This window comes from Syngnathus scovelli, chromosome 7, assembly GCF_024217435.2.
Source record: "Syngnathus scovelli strain Florida chromosome 7, RoL_Ssco_1.2, whole genome shotgun sequence".
In the NCBI taxonomy this organism is placed as follows: Eukaryota; Metazoa; Chordata; class Actinopteri; order Syngnathiformes; family Syngnathidae; genus Syngnathus; species Syngnathus scovelli.
In genome coordinates, this window is record NC_090853.1 from 3,313,596 (window position 1) to 3,332,117 (window position 18,522).

At 46.8% G+C, this 18,522-nt stretch overlaps 3 protein-coding genes across 5 annotated transcripts; all 3 read right to left on the reverse strand.

The window, feature by feature from the left end:
- Positions 1 to 65: 65 nt before the first annotated feature.
- Positions 66 to 3,199, reverse strand: LOC125972900 (E3 ubiquitin-protein ligase rnf168). Of its 2 annotated transcripts, none has more exons than XM_049726941.2 (9): positions 3,074 to 3,199; positions 2,592 to 2,667; positions 2,303 to 2,497; positions 2,022 to 2,223; positions 1,855 to 1,919; positions 1,555 to 1,710; positions 1,385 to 1,473; positions 1,240 to 1,312; positions 66 to 1,105 (listed from the first exon to the last, which is right to left on the reverse strand). In XM_049726941.2, the coding sequence occupies exons 3-9, from the start codon at positions 2,474 to 2,476 to the stop codon at positions 512 to 514; spliced, it is 1,353 nt and encodes a 450-aa protein (XP_049582898.1). In that variant the 5' UTR covers positions 2,477 to 2,497; positions 2,592 to 2,667; positions 3,074 to 3,199; the 3' UTR covers positions 66 to 511. The 2 variants fall into 2 exon arrangements, with proteins under 2 accessions (XP_049582898.1, XP_049582897.1); XM_049726940.2 differs by lacking the exon at positions 3,074 to 3,199 and adding an exon at positions 2,820 to 2,963.
- A 59-nt stretch (positions 3,200 to 3,258) lies between these two features.
- Positions 3,259 to 7,073, reverse strand: LOC125972897 (zinc finger protein 85-like). The gene is made up of 7 exons (XM_049726936.2): positions 6,727 to 7,073; positions 6,165 to 6,342; positions 5,762 to 6,075; positions 5,608 to 5,677; positions 5,116 to 5,297; positions 4,453 to 5,036; positions 3,259 to 4,346 (listed from the first exon to the last, which is right to left on the reverse strand). Exons 1-7 carry the CDS (start codon positions 6,880 to 6,882, stop codon positions 3,536 to 3,538), a joined length of 2,295 nt encoding a protein of 764 aa, XP_049582893.1. The 5' UTR covers positions 6,883 to 7,073; the 3' UTR covers positions 3,259 to 3,535.
- Positions 7,074 to 7,221: 148 nt separating this feature from the next.
- On the reverse strand, positions 7,222 to 18,239 carry LOC125972896 (tumor necrosis factor alpha-induced protein 2). Of its 2 annotated transcripts, none has more exons than XM_049726935.2 (15): positions 18,074 to 18,239; positions 13,444 to 13,899; positions 13,104 to 13,342; positions 11,250 to 11,518; positions 10,923 to 11,174; positions 10,657 to 10,775; positions 10,474 to 10,588; positions 10,060 to 10,170; positions 9,539 to 9,639; positions 9,363 to 9,479; positions 9,125 to 9,266; positions 8,913 to 9,035; positions 8,698 to 8,853; positions 8,503 to 8,624; positions 7,222 to 8,423 (listed from the first exon to the last, which is right to left on the reverse strand). In XM_049726935.2, exons 2-15 carry the CDS (start codon positions 13,872 to 13,874, stop codon positions 8,096 to 8,098), a joined length of 2,625 nt encoding a protein of 874 aa, XP_049582892.1. In that variant the 5' UTR covers positions 13,875 to 13,899; positions 18,074 to 18,239; the 3' UTR covers positions 7,222 to 8,095. The 2 variants fall into 2 exon arrangements, with proteins under 2 accessions (XP_049582892.1, XP_049582891.1); XM_049726934.2 differs by lacking the exon at positions 18,074 to 18,239 and adding an exon at positions 16,916 to 17,132.
- Between the last annotated feature and the right edge of the window lie 283 nt (positions 18,240 to 18,522).

An 18,522-nucleotide genomic window follows, 5' to 3' on the forward strand; every position in this document is an offset into this window, starting at 1 on the left:
AATGAATGAATGAATGAATGAATAAACCACACAAAATGAATGAATAAATGCATAAATAAAACGAAGACTTTTCAACAACGCTTTAATTACAAATCTATAGTAGCAGCATCCAAACCAGGACGTGATGTCACAAGCAAACATAACGAAGTGACATTGGGCGTATTTTTGGTCTGAACACAAAAATAGTAAATAAGTACGTTTTTCAGTCAACATTAGATAGGTTCCTCCCCAAAAATGTGGCAAGGCATATTTTCAAGTGCCAAACTGAATGTTTTGGGGTTCACTGTAAATGCCATAAATTGGTGACAAAACAATATTTTCTTTTTAAACATGACTCAGCTTCTCCTCTAAAATTTGCAAAGAGGTGAACTTGCAAATGCCGCACTGCAAAAACACGTGGGTTGGCTTTATTAAGGCTCAAATTGGTCTCTTTCAGCAGCTTTTAGATCCCATTGTGGGGTGAGTGCCACACAGGACCCAGACTCGGTTGAGGGTCTCCTTTTGAGGGGCTTCAGCTGCCCAGGTCCGAAAACACGTCAGTGAGGGTAGACTGTCTGCTGCTATCATTTTGAGAGGAGGAGGTGGACACTTCTGAGGAGGAAGAGGACGATGACGAGGAGGAGGAGGTAGACAGTGATAACGGGGAGGTCGTACTAGTCCTGGAGTTTCTCCTGCGGGTGTCGGAGCCTACGTGTCTGAGCAGATACGCGTCTATTGTGCCTTTTCTCCGGTCAGTTTGCTGCTGCCTCTCCTCTTGGTCGAGCTTCTCTTGCAGGAGCAGTGCCATCTGCCGGTCAGCCTCCTCCTGCTGGCGGCGCTGCTCCAGCTGGGCTTCCAGTTGCGCTTGTAACACCAAAGCGCCCTCTAGGGGCAGAGCCGAAGAAGATGACGAGGGCAAATGGAGGCGTCCTCGCTTTGCGTCCTCTTCGTTGGCGGGTTCTGAGCTCTTCCTCTTCGACGTTCCTGCGTCAGTGTGACGGATTTGGCAGTGTCGCGCCTCCAGCGGCGAAGCCGGCCCGGGACAAGGGGGTTCTGGTTGGTCCTGCTGAGTCCTGTATAGGTCCGCTTGAGGGAGATGCTGCCCATGGGAGAGACGAATATTCTCCTGGAAAATGTCAACCAATGATCTTTTGTCAGCAGGTAGTCTGTTTGGCTTCGGTGATTTCAAACAAGAACTCAAGAAAAAAAAAATCACGTTACAATCATAATAAAGACATTGTTCATATGTTTGTGACCGACCTTGTTAGAAATCAAAGTGGAGGTCGAGCTGCACTCTGACGGGCTGGACTTGGACGGAAGTCGACACAAGAACCTAAAAATATTCAGAGGATAAAATGGTTTAAGACGGCCATATTGTATCCCACGGTATCATTACACAACTGACTTTTCAATGTGTCCCGCCGTGTTGACTTTCTTCTTGGCTGGAGTGATGTGAGCACGATGATGGTTGTCAGGGGAGACGGGAGCGGTGTTCTACAACAAGAGAAGTCAACATCAGTCAACGTGTTTACCCCCCTGGAATTGTAGAAGAGTAGAGACGACGCCATGACTGACCAGCTCTTTGTTGAGCACCTTGGCCAGCTGCTCATCTTCCTCGCTCCTCTTCCGCTCTTCCTGAAGGATCTCCTCCTCCTCGGCCAGGAGTTTGTGGATGTACTCCTCGCTGGCACGCTGCTCCTCCTCTTCTAGCTCGCGCTTCTCCTCAGACAACTGACAACAACGACACAAGTTGAGAGGGACCTTGCGTCGGAGGCTTTTGTAAAATAGCCGATTGATGTCATCATTTCTGAGGGGTAAGAACTCTATGTAATAAATAAAAATTTTAAAAAATAGGACGGCTGATGTTTAGCTTACTTTGTTGATTTGCTCCTGATATTCTTGTCTCAGCTCACCAGGCTGACTTGTTCTGGGGGAAAAAACTAACACACACATACAAACATGGACAGACACACACAAAAAAGACAAGTACTTAGTATCGGTGTCTACTTAAAACTCGTAATGGCAGGATGCCGTGGTGGTACCAGTCAGGTCGTCATCACTGACAGCATCCTGCCCGCCGAGGCGTCGTTGGCAGTGCTGCGGGAAGCTGAGCTGGATCTGTGTCCACAACTGCTGGTTGACCAGAGTCTTGTTCCTGTTGTTCAGCCGAACCCATGTGGACACACGCTTCCTGCACATGGGACAGCACAACGTGCTCTTGTCCACGGACTCCAAGAAGCAAGCCTGACCACAAAAACACACAATGCATGTTAAATGCCTCTTTTTCTCAAAGGTTTAAATTGAAGTGTGTGAGAAGACTCACCTTGCAGAAGGTGTGCATGCAAGGAAGCGTCACCGGCTCAAGAAACAAATCCAAACACACTGGACACAGACAGTCGTCCAGGGACAGCGGCTCCTCTCTCTTCCTCTTGCACTTCCCCTTGCCTTTACCACTCGACTGGGTTGGATCTGGCACCTCGGCGTCTGAATCTGGCATGATCTTCTCTCCTTCTTGCTCCTGGTGGCCAGTGGAGGCAGACGACAATGCGGTGAGGTTTCCACAACAAATGCAACAGCTATTACTCTCTATGAGATATTGTAATATTCAATACCGAATCTCTTGATTTCCCCGCCTGGTCTTCGTCCCAACATCCGCGAACATCGAGGGTTGACTGCAAATAAATTTTCCTGCAAACATTCCAGCACAGATCACTTAAGCACAACAATGCATGTAGTACAAACGTGTCAAAGCTAATCTGCATCTCTTTGACAACAACCGGTCTGGTGTCACAACTCTAGGCAGACAACAAAACAGAATAGTTACTTCTAACTAGTATTACCTCTTGAGTTGTGTTCTCTCAGTAGCTTTAATGGACGACTCTTAAATTTGCTCCTGGTCCCAAACAATCCCGGTTAGCCGTTAGCTCTATAGCTAAGCCGTGTCAGGCCGCCACAATTCCCGCTCGGACGGACGAATGAAGGAACGCCAAAGTGCTCTATTAATAAAGTTTAATCGATATATAATGATCTCTCAGGTGGGTGAGTTTACAATGTGGTTAGTAGTTAACTTAGGAAGATAAAGCTCTACCATTACCCGCGCGATCCGGATGGTGACGTCTGCGCACGCGCATGACGAAATGTCTGGAAAAGCGGATGACATTTTGAGTGCTGCTACTTGTAAAATGTGTTTTGAACATTTATTAGACATAGTAATGTCATGTCTAATATTTACCTTAAATAAATATACAATTATTGTGGCATTAATAAGTGGTGTATAAATCATCTTATACATTTTTTATTCTTGACCATTCAAAGTGTTGGCGAATCACCTGCACTCTTTGACAACAAATATGGCGTTCATGTGGTTTGCTCAAAAGTTTGGGAAATACTAAAGATTCTGCCCGGCAGCAGTAACGAAACATGGATCAGAAAATGTCATTTATAATTAGGCTAAATACTTTTTATTTGTTTTTGTGCTGGTGTTTGTTTTTATTGTGAGTGAATCATTAACATTCCCTTTCAAGCTGGCACTTTTTCCCACCATTTCCATGATGCATCACTCGTTGACGAAACCATCGCTCCAAGGGAAAACTGCGCTTTTCTCCTTGTTGCCTTTGCTTCCGGACTGGTGCGAGGCCTTGGCCCCGTCGCCACAGCGGTGCTTCTTGAGCTGCCTGGAGTCGGAGAACCCGCGGCCGCAACTCTGGCACGAGTACAGCTTGACGCCCGTGTGGATCTGCATGTGCGACTTGAGCTGGTTGGACTGGCGGAACTTGCGGCCGCACTGTTGGCACTCGTAGGGCTTCTCGCCCGTGTGCACCAGGAGGTGTCGGTGGTAGTTCTGCGTCGTCCTGAAGGCCTTCCCGCACTGTTGGCACTGGTGCGGCTTGACGCCTGTGTGCAGCAGCTCGTGCTGGCGTAGCTGCGACTGAAGCAGGAAGGCCTTCTGGCAAAAACCGCAGACGTGCGGCCGGTCGCCGCTGTGCTGGCGCATGTGGTAAATGTACAGGTGGCGCTGGTGGAAGGACTTCCCGCACGTCTCGCAGACAAACTCCTTGTGCTCGTCGTGGCTCTTCTCGTGCGTGCGAAGCGTGCTGACGCTGCTGAAGCTCTTGGCGCAGCTCTTGCAGCTGAAGGCCTTCATGGTCGCCGATGCCCGCCGACGGCGCCGGTTGCCGGCGGGCGCGCCGCCCGCCTTGGCGTGCTCCTTGTTCTTGTGGACCACGAGCTGGTGCTTCTGCAGCTGGCAGTTGTAGAAGAAGGTCTTGCCGCACAGGTCGCACATGAAGGGTTTCTCCACGCCGTGCGTTAGCATGTGCGTTTTAAGGGCCCACGTTCCGGAGAAGCCTTCGCCGCACTTCTCACACCTGCCGCACATGCAACAATGACTTTTTAACGTGGATGGACGTTTCTCACAATTTTAGTTTTTTGGTGTATCTGTGGGTGAACTTTAAAAACTTCAAGTGATCTTACTTGAAGGGCTTTTCTCCGCTGTGGAGGCGCAGGTGCCTTTGGAAGTTGTACTTGAGTCCGAAGCTGAGTCCGCAGGTCTGACAGACGAAAGGCTTCTCCCCCGTGTGGACCACACGGTGCTGCAGCAGACCCATACGGCACTTGAAGGCCTTGTTGCACTCGCCGCACGAGAAGGGTCGCTCGTCCGAGTGCGAGCGCTTGTGCACGCGCAGGTTCCCGCTGGTGGAAAAGCGCTTGCCGCACATCTGGCAGGGGTATGGCCGCGCCCCCGTGTGGACCGTCTGGTGCTCGCGTAGGCTTTTTTTCCTCAGGAAGCCTTTGCCGCACACGTCGCACATGAAGGGCTTGACGTCAGCGTGCGAGATCTCGTGGTATCGAAGCACGGCCGCCGAGGTGAATGTGCGGCCGCAGGTGGTGCAGCGCAGGGGCGTTGCCTCCAGCCGGTGCGACGCTTGATGGGCGCGCAGCTGGCGGGCCAGACGGAATTTCCGATTGCACTGGTCACACGCCAGCATCTTGTCAGGGTCTTGTTCCTGGGCCTCGCGTAGCTGGTGGGCCTGCTGGTGTTTGTGCAGTGTTTTTGCCTTTGCAATGGGGGAGGGAAAAAAAAAAAAAAAAAATCAATCCACAATCTTTATTCACAGATTCTTTTTTTCCACATACCTGGTAGAAGCCTTTGTCACACAGCGTGCACGGGAAGGGTTTGGTGTGGCGCAAGGCGTGTTTGCGAAGCTGGTGTTGCTGGTGGAAGCCTTTGTCGCACAGCTCGCAGAAGAAGCGCTTGTTCTTGTACTGCTCACGCCGGCGCTTATTCTCCAGCTCCTTCAGGTCTTCTTCACTTGCAGCTACGTCATAAAGAAAAAAAAAATGTTTGCCTCCAAAGGCGAACTGCATTTTGAAACTTGAGCAAGATTTTCTATTCAATAAAATGAATTCATTATTTCGGCGGTTTATATTTACAACTTTGATATTCGTGCTTGTGCCATGTTGTTTTTTATTAACCTGTTGAGTAAACATGGATGCTCACTACTTTTCCAAGTGCATTGTGGCATTCTGAGTGCCCTTCGTTTATCCTTTCAGGACATTTGGACACCGCAAAAAAAATATAAATACTTAATAGTGTGTTTTATTCATCCCGGAATGGTCATGAATTACCTGATTGAGTGTGGGTCACCATCTCCTTTTCTGATTTAACGTCAACTGGTTCTGCCGTCTTACTGGCCTCCTGAACGACAAATAAATAAATTAGTGACCAAAACTGACATAGTGTGAAGGAAACTGGAGAGAAAAACAACAAAACATGCCCAACCTTTTTGTGAAGCTCCGTCTCATTCTTGGTGGCCACCAACTTCTCAGGCTCCAGCTGCTCATCTGCGACAGGAAGTGACATCACGCCAGAAACTTCACCCTGAGCGTGATCTTCAAGGTGGTCTTCAGATGGCGTCACCAAGGGGCCATTCGGGACCCTGAATGTGCTGTGAACCGGCGAGCTGATGATGACTAGAGGAGCCTGAGCCGTACCGCCGCCGCCACTGCTCGCTTTGCTGGAAATCGCTTTGGCCGAGTTGATGATGGACATGGGGAGGCTCATGGGGGCAGCGACCTGTCGTTTGTTTTCTACTGCTAAATGACAATGAACAATTAAGTTTGAGTTAAATTATACCAATTTTGGATAAGGTTGAACATTTTTGAACAATAATCTACTTTCTTACTCTTTGTTTTCTCCATCGTAGATGTTTGCTTGTCCCTCAGCTCAACCTCCAGCTGCCCCACTTTGTCTCGAAAGGTGTCATCTTCTTTGGGCAAGGTTGCCAGGAGCTGTCCAAACACACTGCAGATTTGCCGGACTGCCTCCTTCGCTGCCACACTCAAGATGGATGTTAGCTGACGCTGAGGAGGGAGACGACATGATGAGGCTACAAGCACATCCGCGAATAATTGGGGCCCATAATTTGACAAAGGAAATTGCGCCCTCTTCCGTTTTGGAGCGTATACTACAAGTTATTTGAGTTGTGACAGCAGTTTGCTTGTCAATGTAACCACGGTCGATTTGATTAAATATATATAGAATTTTTAAAGATATAAAATTATATTTACGTAACTGATAAATAAATTCTACTTATTGATTTATTCGCCTCGGCGAAAAGGGAAGTGAGGACGGGATTGTTATCTGGCTCTCGTTACTCTTCTATAAACTTCCAGCATCCCCTCCGTGTTCGTAAGTTAATAAGAATAAAACGAATATTACTACAATTAATAACAATCGCTGCTTACCTTCAGCTCGGCGTTGTCTGCAGCCTGGATCTGCCCGCCAACGAGGCTCCTGTGGAAAACTCCCACGGCAGCATCCACCGCCACCTCCATGATGAGCGTCGCCTGCGAGCGGAAAGTTTCGGCGGTTGTCGCCTCGTCGTGGCTTGGCCGCTCCATCCAGACCTAAGGCAGGCCGCCAGGACGAATGTAAAATTTTAGAAAAATAATTTTTATAATGAACAACAAATTCTGGTCGAATAAGTGCGGGTCTTTAACAAAAACAGAGGCAATCATTCGGGATGGTTATCTGCGTTCAGACGTCCAATATGTCTGCGATGTTTACATCCGGGTCACGTCGGAGTCGTTTGAGAGTCGAGTTCGCAGCTAATGTGTGACGTAATTAGGAAGCGACAATTTCTTTTTTTTTCATTCATTACGTGTTGCTGTCGCATAATTTGACGTAATAAAACGTCAGCTGGTGGAACTGCGGTAATTTATGAATGAAATAAGGAACAATTTGATAGACAGAATCTGTTTTTATTGCCGTTAATCAATTTACATAAATCCACATATACAAAGTCAACAGAAGAGGAGTCAGTAAACTTTCATTTAGGTTTTATCTTGGAAAAAGTGCCTAATGGTGGGCAGATAGCTACTGAGTAACTCACTCTTAATGTTCAGCGGAATATTCATCAACAGCAAATATTTCCATTGACAAGAATCAATGTCGTTCACTACTAATAAATTATGTGAGTTAAAATCGTATTTTCCAATTTTGATCTCTGAAATTCTTACAACAAATCTGCGTGTACAATAAAAGGTAATCATTAGAATTTCAGTTAATTTGTTTTTTCTGTGTTTTTTTTTTTTTGCACTACATTTCAATCACTGATCATAATTAACCACCCAAACATCATTTATATGTGGGTTACACATTCCCTTCCATCTCAGTTTTAAATACAATCAATATGACGTCATCTAGTACCATGATTCATATTTCTAAGCATTCTCTTTTTCATGTGCAACAATATAAATGAGAAGAAAAAGAAAGACAGAGATCCTGCTGGCTAAAGTGCTCCCAAGAAAATTAAGAATGATGATAGAAAGAAGAATTCTCAAAATATCAGTCACATAAAAAAAATCCTCTAAGAAATTGGGAAGCGTCAAAAAGTGTAGTTTGCCACAAAAGCTCCTTATTATTGCATCCATTCAAAAAGCGTTAGCTAGCGTTCTTTCTTTAATGTGGTTCATGCTTAAAACCTTTCAGAAAAAGTTTAGCTTTGCTTAGTTTACCATCAAGGTGGCTTGAGGAGAAACAAAGAATAGAAATTGTGGAGGCATCTCATCCAAAAGAAGGCTTTCCAAAAGTCTTTCTGATCTCGCCTCCACTTCAGAGGATGTCATCGCCATTGTCGTGCGTCGACGTCCGAGCCTTTCGTCCACGGGGTCGCAGTGTAGCGTAGCAGGAGGAGGCGGCGAGGGCCACGCGGCTCAGGCCCACGTTCAGGCAGTGAACCTCGGAAGTCACAGGCACCTCGGAGAAGAGGGCGCGGTCCCGGGTAATACGGGCAGGACCCGCGGCACTGCCATCTGTGAGCGTGCCGGCGTCGCTCGCCCCCGCGCCGCTCTCGATGTCCTTGACGATGTTGAGGATTTCCTGGCGCTCGCGTTGTCGCGTCATGCCACGGATGTTCAAAATGGCCGACACATGCTTCTTCCTGGAAAGGGGTAAACGAAGCGTTCACGGACAAATAATGGAGTCGTTGCCAGTCAACGTCAGGCCGCATGTTGACTCACCTGATGTCTGGAAACTCTCGGGCAAGAACTCCGACCTCCATCTGAATAGCTGGAATATCCTCGAGTTGGATGATCTCCGAGATATGAGACAGAGCTCCATCTAACCAGCTTGACGGAGACTCCTGACACACAAAGAATAATTTTAATATATTGTTGGTATTTATTTTATTTTCTTGTGAACAGCAACGCACTGACCAGATCCTTGAAGAGCACTTTAATCTGCCGTCCTTCATCCCGGAGCCGTCCGGCCATCCTCTTCCTCTTCTTCAGCGACGTGCAGATGATCCGCCCTCGCATTACCGAGCGAAGGTACTCCATCAGGACACGCCGGTGAACTTCCGCCACGAGGAGCTAAACGCAACAATCAGTTACATCACCACACAATACACAAACAATATTTGTGTGTGTACCTGGTAAGGAGGTACTTCCATCCTGCGATATTTCTTAAAGTGTTCCTTGATCACCGCTTCGATTTGTTCGTACGCCTCCGTGTTGCTTAGCCACTTTCTCTTCACCAAGCGCTCAAAGAAGGGCTGAAGCACAACACGCACACAAATTCTGAACATGCTCTTAGTGAAACTGACCCAAGAAACACACTTGGGTCAAATGTGTGTGTGGTTACCCTGATATGGAGGAAGAGCCGTTCCGAGAGCACTCGCACCCCCTGGTGGACGATGTGGTCAAGCGCTTTGTTGGCGCGCTGCAGGGACTCTTCACTGGCTGTCGTCAATGTCTCGCGAGGAACGCATCGCTGAACGAAACCCCTGCGTACACACACAAATCATTAAAAATCAGGAACTCTCATTTTTTCAGGACTATAATGAAGGAGTGTGGTGTGAGAGGAAGTCCAAAGTCAAAACCTGAAGGGCGGGCAGCAGTTGACAAGTGCCACGGTTTTGGATACGTAGCCGTCCTCGTGCTCTCCAAACATTCCACTCTGCATCCCCTCGTGAAAAAGATCCACTTTACGCTGGAAACTGAGAGCCCACATCATCAATGACAGTGTGTGCACGTGTGTGTGTGTTTTTGTGCGTACCTGTAGAGGAAGTCCGCCAGGCCGTTGAGGGTACACTGAGCTACTCGAGAGCCCAAACTTCTGTTGATGGTGGCGGAACGTTCCAGATCAACTTGCATCCTCTGTTATAAATAAATAAATAAATAATGAAAAATATTTACTGTATTATGCAAAAAGAACTGTATAATTGGGACAAATGTATCTATGGAAAGAAATTAAAAATATATGTGTATATAAGGATCATATTCCAAAGAAAATTCTAAAAAAAAAAATTGTGTACTTTCTGTGGCCACTAAGAGGCGCATCTGCTCTCATAATGATGATGCCTAAGTGTGTGTCTGTGTGTGTAAGAAAAGGAAAGCTGCTCATGTTGACTTTGGCACTAGCTGGAGGACAACGTCAGATGATAATCAGAGAACAAAACCCAGCGGAATGCACCTTTACGTAACAACATTCGGGAGACTAAACAGCTTGTGTGTGTGTGTGTGTGTGTGTGTTATCACAATAATAAAGAGGGTGGCGGGGGGGGGGGGGCTTGTCACCTGTATGATGGTTTTTGCCAGAGGGATGTGGTACTCCTCCGTGTGCAGTGTCTCCACCCACCTCTTCTCCTCTTCGTCCAGGACTTGACTCAACTCGGTGGTCACTTTAGCCTGCAGGGATGAGCCAATAGTTAAAACAAACACACTTTGACAGCCAGCTGGGAAAACATACTTTTCCTCTCCTCGGCCACAAGGTGGCGCCAAAGCTGTATTTTTGCATTAGACATTACTTTGGCTTGATCATAAAATAGGATAGGGTCTATTCCACCCCAAAAATATCTTCACTAGCTTGCCAATGGAAATTTAGTAGAACTGTCCAACCCTAATTGACCCACTCAGAAGTTCCAAACCTAGAACCAGTGACACGGTTGATCAAAAGTCTGCTTTTTTGTGTGGTTGTCTTATGTGTCTCACCCTGACTGAGTTGAGGCAGTCTTGTTCCAGCCTCTCCACGACATCCGAAGCAAGCAGAGGTCCCAGCTGGGAGCCTCTTAAAGGATCCGTCATACACACTTTTGCCAACACATCCCTAAAACACACAAACAATAATGAATAAGCATGGACACACAAGCACGTGTGATCCATGTGTGTGTGTACCTGTTATATATGTTGTGTAGCCAGTCCAGGAGTGAGTAAATGTCGGTGATCTGCAGCTGCTGCTTGGTGATGGCCTGCAGACGCCTGGCAACCGCCTGGTGGTAGCTTTGTAAGTACACCTGAATGGTCATGGATCAAAAATTGAAATATTTGAAAGAAAAAAAAAATGTCATTGATACTATATGTCTTTGGGGAAAAAAACAAAATAATGAAAAAAAAAGTCAATAACGAACGTCCATGCCTGAATCCCTTATTTCCCTACTCACCTGCATCGCCTGATAGTCCTCGGGGTAGATGTTGACCACGTTCCTCTTAGCGGCATCCAAGTCGTCCACCACGCGAGCCCGGATGCGGTCCAGGAACTTGGCCAGATCCCCGGCTGTGAACTCGGCTTTTTGAGGAAGCGATCCATCGGCCGCATCCTCCACCGCCTCCCTCCATCGCCGCTTCAGTTGCCGCGGTCTCGGTCCGCCCGTCGAGGACCAGTCCACATCTACCAGCTCCTCCTGCTGCAGGACCTGCGTGAGATCCCATAAAGTTTTTAGAACTCATTCAGTCTTGCTTTGTCACAACAAAGGCTTCGGCGCCCTCACCTGAACCACCAGGCCGAGGTTAGGCCCGGCGGTGGGCGAGCGTAGAGACTCCCGGACCACCGCCCACAGCTCCTTCTGCAGCTCTTCATACAGCAGCTCCACATCTTTAGCCTTCCGCCGCCCGCCGTCCTTCACGCCGCCGGTCGGGCTGCCCAACTCCTCCGGACACGGGCCACCTTCGGGCCCGTTACACTCCTGCTCCAGCTCCAGGATGTGACTGTCGGCCAGGAGGAGATCCCGTTTCTTCACCAGCTGAAGGATCTCCAGTACTGGAGGATGCAAGGAGATGAGGAAACAAGGAGATGAGGAGACAACGGGGACATATGGGGACAATGTACATGCCGGACCTAATTATGTGTGTGTGTGTGTGTGTGAGGGGGGGGCAGGGGAGGATGTGCAGATGTGATGTTTGTCTGGCTCAGCGTCCACAGAGGAAGACAGGATGGCACACACACACAGGAAGAACATGAGTAGAACGGAACAATGCGGGCCCAACATGGCAGGTTTAAATGCAGAGTTTTCACTCGTATCCACTTCCTGGTCATTTTTTAAAGGGGACCTATGATGTCACATTATTATCTAACAACGAGTTGAACGGTAACGTTCACAAAACGTGGATTTAAATGCCTTTGTGTGACTCTTTCATTCTCCCTGAGATGAATGCCGAAATGGCGAAAAAGCGCCGAGGTCAGCACAAACAGTGCTGGGCCGCTGTAAGGTGATATCAGCCTACTTGAAGAACCTTCACTCCAGACAAGGCACGCGCACACGTGTATGTCGTAGCGGTGCGCCAACAGAGCTTTTATTGTTCCGCTGCAGGAAATGTTTTCCATCTGGGTGGGTGATGCCCCACCCACCTTCACCTGCTTCCTCATACCGTCGTCGCCATACACTAAATTGAATTTATGGACAGCTGAGTCAGCGTTTCCTTAGGCGGCCACCGGAGGCATCCTGGTGACAGAGTGTCCAGAAATGTAAATGTCCTTTTGTATAAAGTACTAGAAAGCGGTATTTGAGTCAAATAAATAAATAAATAATTCTAGACTGTTTAAATTATGTTCGAATTTTGTGGCGTCATCACAAGGCCACAGACGTCCTTCACAAGGACGGACTTTGGATGGTGCCACCTTTCTGTTCTCTAAAGGCGTGTTAGGAGTGATTAACGAGTAGTCAAAGTTTTATGGCGGCGATGACCTGAACCGAGGCAATCATTGACCGGCCCCATCAAACGGAATGCGAGAGTCTTATTGGTAATTGGAACTTACGCAACCGGGAACCAGATAGAACACCGCAATGACTCAGTGGAAACGGAGTTTTAAAGTTCACATTGACTTTTCAGATTTTACACGAATCAGAAAATGACAGATTAGCATTAGCTGCGTGTTGCTAGGTTGAGTTAAATTTAGGCTGCTGTGCTTTTTTGTTTTTTTTTCCACGTTGTTATCAACGTGGCCATCAAAAGCCTGCAGAGAACTTCATCTCTTCATCTTTGCCTTCCTCACGCTAACGCGCATGACCACAACAAGCACAATAAAATCTTGTTGGTTCTTGTTTGCTTCGAAAGGTCCTCCAAAGGACACTTCTAGCTGGTTGGCTTTCACTGTGGCGATAGCGTGAAAGGGTAGAAAGTGGCGCATCCCAGCCCTGCTGCTGGCCGTGTGTCAACAGTACACAACCCTGATGAAGGTGCAAACAGGATCGTGTTTGGAAATCACACATCAACACACGTCAGATGACAACAAGCCCAAACCTGAACGAACATTCCTAGTAGGAACAAACACTAGGAGAACATATAGAACACTCCTGGTCAAAATAAATAGTCGTGGAAGATCTAGAACAATCCCATGGATTTACCTGACAGCGGCTCCCTGGGCTTGACTTCCACTTGGGGCTCCTTGCGCACCAGCTGGTCCTCAGGACCCTGCATGGAGGGATCGGCCCCAAGCTCTCGCTTGGTCTTGCCGAGGCCGACCATCTTCATGAAGGACAGGCGGCGGCTGGACGAGTCGCACTCGCTCTCGGAGCAATTGACGTCACCGTTGGCGAGAGTCTCTTTACGGAAGCTGAGGGTGTCACGATATTTGCCTGCAAACCTGCGAAGGGCACAATGTCGTTACTGTGACTGTTCGCTGTATCTGTGCCTGCAAAAGTCTGACACTTTTTTTTACGTAAAGTTACGCTTGAGTGTGTTTACTTCAGTAGACTTCCTTCGGAGCTCCTGCGACCTCTCTTCTTCTTGTCCGACGGTGACGGCGTCCCCTGCGGCGACGGCGTGCCGTCCTTCCCTCGCCCCGACAACCTCAAATTCTTCCCCAGCTTCCCCAAACTCTTCAGGGGCGACTTGATGAAGGATCCCTTCCCCGAGCCCCCTTTGGCTTTCTTGCCCTCGTTGGCCTCGTTCTCAACCTCCTCGTCCTCGAAGGGGTTGCGGTCCCCGGGAACGCTGCCGTCCAGGAAAGATCCGCCCGCCGACCAGGATTGGTCGCCGCGGCTGTCGTCGTCGTCATTATCAAAGGGGTTGTGGTGGCGGGGGTTGATGTTCAGGCTCATTCTGCGAATGAACAAGGCGTTGTCCAAAGTGGGGCCACCTTTCAGGCGCACCGGGAGGTTCTTGAGGATGGGCATGGTGGAGCTCGGGGCGGGGAGGAACCTGGAACGTGTTTAAAGTTTTATTTATTATCTCAAGGTTATCATAATAAACTGGTGTGATTGCATAAAATAGATATCTAGACGTATGTACACACCCTGCTAACAATATGTTGTAAAAAGGCGTACACACATACACACACCACAACTTGGAATGTATTTGTGCGCGTGTGTGTCTGTGTGTGCAAATATGTGCGGATGTTGTTGTCATGTAGTCAGTTTCCAGTCCCACCAGTGCAGGACACACTGCTGTTGCCAGAAATAGACACACACACACACACATACATACACATCATCCACTAGCACACACACACAGATGTGTCAATGCAAAGCGGGAAACAATTCCACGGCGTGGCTTCCATAAATACCCAGCAGCCTCGGCGGCAGGCCAGGAAACACACGCCGAGCCACCGCGCTGTTTTCTTCAAGAGGGTCGCAGGGCATCGCGGAAGCGTGCCGACACAAACAATGAAGCGGAAAGGACAGCGATAGTGTGAAGGACATCAACAGACGGCTGGGCGCAGGAAGGGGGCGCCACTGAGTGCCAGGGCGCTGGTGCTAAGGTGTTTAGCTACCTTTTTCAAGACCCTGACAATCATCAAAACTTAATTTTCAGAACTGCTCCACACCAACTGTGAGCCAAGACGTTGTCATCTTCCAATATCACAAGACACAAACAGGAAACCAGGAAGAGAAGATGATAGCCAATCAGACGACAGCCCAAAACTCAGCCTTGGCCTAACCAACGTGTGTGTATGTGTGTGTGTGTGTGTGGCGGGTGGGATTCTACGACTAATGACAATATAGATAAGGAGACGATGTCAAAGGAAGCAGACAGCAACACACAACAGGCACATAAGTCATAAACATTTCCTGTAAAGTTTATCATCACTTCCTCTTCAGCGCTCATCTTTTATTTGTGCAGCAAACACACAGCAGGGCGTCACATGTCATGTGACGTGTGAAAGTGACATTTCGGGACGAGGGGAAACGATAGCGATGCGGACGGATGCTTTCGAGGAGCGTTATCTAACAGCCGAGATGAAGAATTTGAACTAAACAAGAGCCAAAATAGCAGACTTCCTCTGTTTTTTTTTTTTTTTTTTTAGCATGGCTTCTTGGGATTTTTTGTGAGTCTACTCATGATAAACATGGCTACCAAATTCCATGTTGCTAAGGCAACCTGAATTTTAAGAGAACTCTGGGAGGCATTTGCGAGTCAATTAAAAAAAAAAAGAGCAACAAATTATGACAAAATCTTGTGCATTTATGACTTACAAATGTCTAAAATCTCATAATACTCCCAGGCAGCAGTCCGCCACATGATGACTGCAGCCTGCAGTCTGACATTCCTACAGGATCAACGAGTCATTCTTTGGGATCTTTGGTGACTTTGGCCAGCATCAAAACGTGAACAGAAACATCTGCGGCCAATCCCAATGACGGCCATTCTCAGGAAGTCTGTCCAGTTGAGCCTTGATGATGTCACAGGACAGCATGCCCCGCCCACAATCACTGTAAATTGCATCCTGGCTGTCAATCATTCATCCTAACGGTGGAAATATTCTTGAAATGATTAATCATATAATTTTTTGATATTACAAAAACCTAACATTTAAACAGGGGTGTGTAGAGTTTTTATAACTACTGCATGTCAGTGTGTTGATTTCAGTCGGGTGTGTCCGAGTTTATTATAGCTTAAAGTCCGCATTGAGTTAGCGCGGGGTGATATGGCCTAAAAGCAACTTCAACAACCCTTTAATATATTACATGAGATAAGAAATAATTCTGACAAATATGATTTAATGGCCACAGCCAAAGAAGCGGATAGTAGCAGCTGGTGGTCAGTGGCTAGCGGTTAGCGGCTAGCTGTGGGGTCAACTCTCAGCTACCGGGGTCACACGAGTTAAATGGAAAGTTCTTTGATTTTCGTGAGGAAGTGAAACATGCCAACATAAGCAAAAAGAAAACAACCCCTAGGGAGCTCTTCTTCTTTATTTAAAAAAGAAACCATTCTTTTGAGTTCTTTCTGGCTCATTCATTCATTCACTGGTTCATTGCTGGACAAAAAGGCAGGAAATTGAGAGATGAAAAACGACGGATGTCAACTTTCAACTGGCTTTTCTTTCATGTGCCAACAAACAGTGCAGATTTTTTTTAAAAATCAGCGTGAACATGCCATTGAAGGACAGACGACACACACACACTTTTTGTCTTTCCTTGACAAGTGGGAAAATTCCAGGGAATGTTTTGTCTGACTCAACTGGCATGCAAACAAGTTCCATTGTCCATCACAGTCAATCATTTATTCCGCATGTCAGCCTGCATACTAACCGTTTTATTTGTCTCACCAGTTTTTTTGTCAACTTTCCTCTAGACACCCGAACACACCACCAGCACCAGACACTTCATTAGGTACGCCTTAAAAAGCATGACAGCAACGATACCCAGAGAATTAACAATATTATGATTGAAGTGTCTAAATCTTTATCATCCATTTTTCAATTGGCTCTCATTGGACGATGTGTCTAATGAAATTTCTAGTGAATATTCTTGCATTGCGCTTTTGAGGGCAAACACATTGTTAGCCAGTGACCTTCAAGTGCCTCACACACAATAAACATCAAGTAAAGGTGACAACTCAAATAGTTGCTATGATGTAAATAAAAAGCTTAAGCATGCCTGTCAATGATCAACATGTAGTTAATCTACAGGTCAAGTTTTCCATTATCGTGAATTCAGACAAGGATCATAATATACCACATTTCAACAAAATAATATTAATCTTAACGAAATAATAACAATGCTGCGTTCACTGACTGATAATTCCTGTCGAAATTTGCAAAATATAATTTTAATTTTGAGCCTAAATTTAAATGTTAGTCGTGCAATTTAGATAAATTTGTTATGCGATGCCTCTCAAATAAACTTTGCGTATTTTAACTTCTTTTTTGAATGTCTTTTAACTCTTAATTGAAAGACAACAAGGTGAACGATGGGGTTCGAACGCGCTCACTCACCGCTGCGAGCCATGTTGGCGGCTCGGTGGTTCAAAAAGGCTCAGGAGAAGAAGGAGGAGGAGGTAGAGAACTTCAATATGCGTTTCTCGTGGAGAAGGTGGCTCGGTACGTTTCCCTCGTTGAAGAAGAAGTAGAATAGAGTGGCACAGAACTGTGCGCCGTGCTGCGTTCACAGCTACTCGGAAATGTCCAAATTAAAGTTGGGTGACGCTGAGTGACACCTCTACTTCCTATCTCTGGAGGTCACATGCTCGTCCTCTAAATGAACCACGCCCACTACACCGGCAGGAAAAGTACAATGTGTGTGTGTGTATGAATGTATGAGCAGTTGATGATTGATGCGCGTGCACGCGCATACGCGCACACACACTTATGATTTAATTATGAAATCTACCTCCAAATGGGTGGTTGAGTGTGACTGTGTGTATAACGTCAAGCAACAATTTATTTCTCTAGCTCATCTTTACGCTTTCACTACTTTGCCCTTATGACATGTTGCGTAACACGTCTCCACATACACGTGCGCGCGCACACACGCACGCACACCAACGCGCTCACACACATCCACGCACACGATGCAATAAGACCTAAAACATTTCACTTTGACTCGTTAGAAATATTAGCCTTGATTTGAAACCTCAATTTGGAACCCTAACCCTTACTTGAAACCCTAATTAGAAGTCCTAATTTGACACCCTAATACTCATTTGAAAAAATTCCATTGACTTGAAAACCCAATTAGGAAGCCTAACCGTGACCCTGAAGAATAATTTAACACCATAAAAGCTATTTGAAAGACTAACCCAGGCATGCAACGTTATTTTGACATGATAGCCCCTGTTTAAAAACTTGAAACTGTATTTGACACCTTAACCACTGTTTAAATGCTAACCCAGACTCAAAACAATAGTTTAACACTCTAAACCTGATTTGAAACCCTAATTTGACGCCACAACGTTGGTTCAAAATGCTAACTTGACACCCTAACCTTGTCTGAGAGCTTAACTTTGACTAAAACCCTAATCGGCACAGTACCCCAAGCTCCAAACCCTACTTGAAGCCGTTTAAACTCCTGCATTGGGTCCATAATGTGAATCAACCAATCAGCACTTGGGCATTCATTGATTAGCCAATCGATGAAAAGAGGGAACTTTTTACCTTTCTTCTTGTATTGTGATAATTAGAAGAACATTCCAAGATGTTTCCTCACGACTCCAACATTTCCCTGACAAGTGTGCGTTTGTGTATCCAAGCTAGGTTCTGGTCTGGAGTGTTGGTTCTGGTCCTGGTGCCTCACGGTCTCCTCTGGTTCCCGGTCGGGCTCTCGGAAAGTTGTGCTACTCATTTCCTGTTTGCTTTATTTTCTAGCAGCAACAGGAAATGGTCATGCTTTCCTCTTCCTCCCCTGTTGACACACACACATGGACAAACACACACACAAGTGTGTCTATAAATAAACGTGATCCATATACAGTAAGGAGCTCGAAATAGACTAAACAATGATGTCACATCATGAATGGAGCATCCCTGGGGGTGGCTACAATATGGTGTGATTTGATTGGATTTCCGGGACAGATGTACCTAATAAAGTGTCTGACTTGAAACCC

Bases quoted from the DNA above. Each gene is read 5' to 3' on its own strand.
- LOC125972900 (XM_049726941.2), bottom strand. From the start codon at position 2,476: ATGCCAGATTCAGACGCCGAGGTGCCAGATCCAACCCAGTCGAGTGGT. The intron at 1,313-1,384 runs GTCAGTTGTGTA...GAATATTTTTAG, and splicing joins ACGGCGGGACACATTGAAAA to GTTCTTGTGTCGACTTCCGT. The intron at 1,106-1,239 runs GTCGGTCACAAA...GACATTTTCCAG, and splicing joins CCACTTTGATTTCTAACAAG to GAGAATATTCGTCTCTCCCA.
- LOC125972897 (XM_049726936.2), bottom strand. From the start codon at position 6,882: ATGGAGCGGCCAAGCCACGACGAGGCGACAACCGCCGAAACTTTCCGC. The intron at 5,678-5,761 runs GTTGGGCATGTT...TTTGTCGTTCAG, and splicing joins AGACGGAGCTTCACAAAAAG to GAGGCCAGTAAGACGGCAGA. The intron at 4,347-4,452 runs GTAAGATCACTT...CATGTGCGGCAG, and splicing joins AGCGGAGAAAAGCCCTTCAA to GTGTGAGAAGTGCGGCGAAG.
- LOC125972896 (XM_049726935.2), bottom strand. From the start codon at position 13,874: ATGCCCATCCTCAAGAACCTCCCGGTGCGCCTGAAAGGTGGCCCCACT. The intron at 10,589-10,656 runs GTACACACACAC...TGTGTGTTTTAG, and splicing joins CTACACAACATATATAACAG to GGATGTGTTGGCAAAAGTGT. The intron at 8,424-8,502 runs GTGAGTCAACAT...ACCCCTTTCCAG, and splicing joins CGAGAGTTTCCAGACATCAG to GAAGAAGCATGTGTCGGCCA.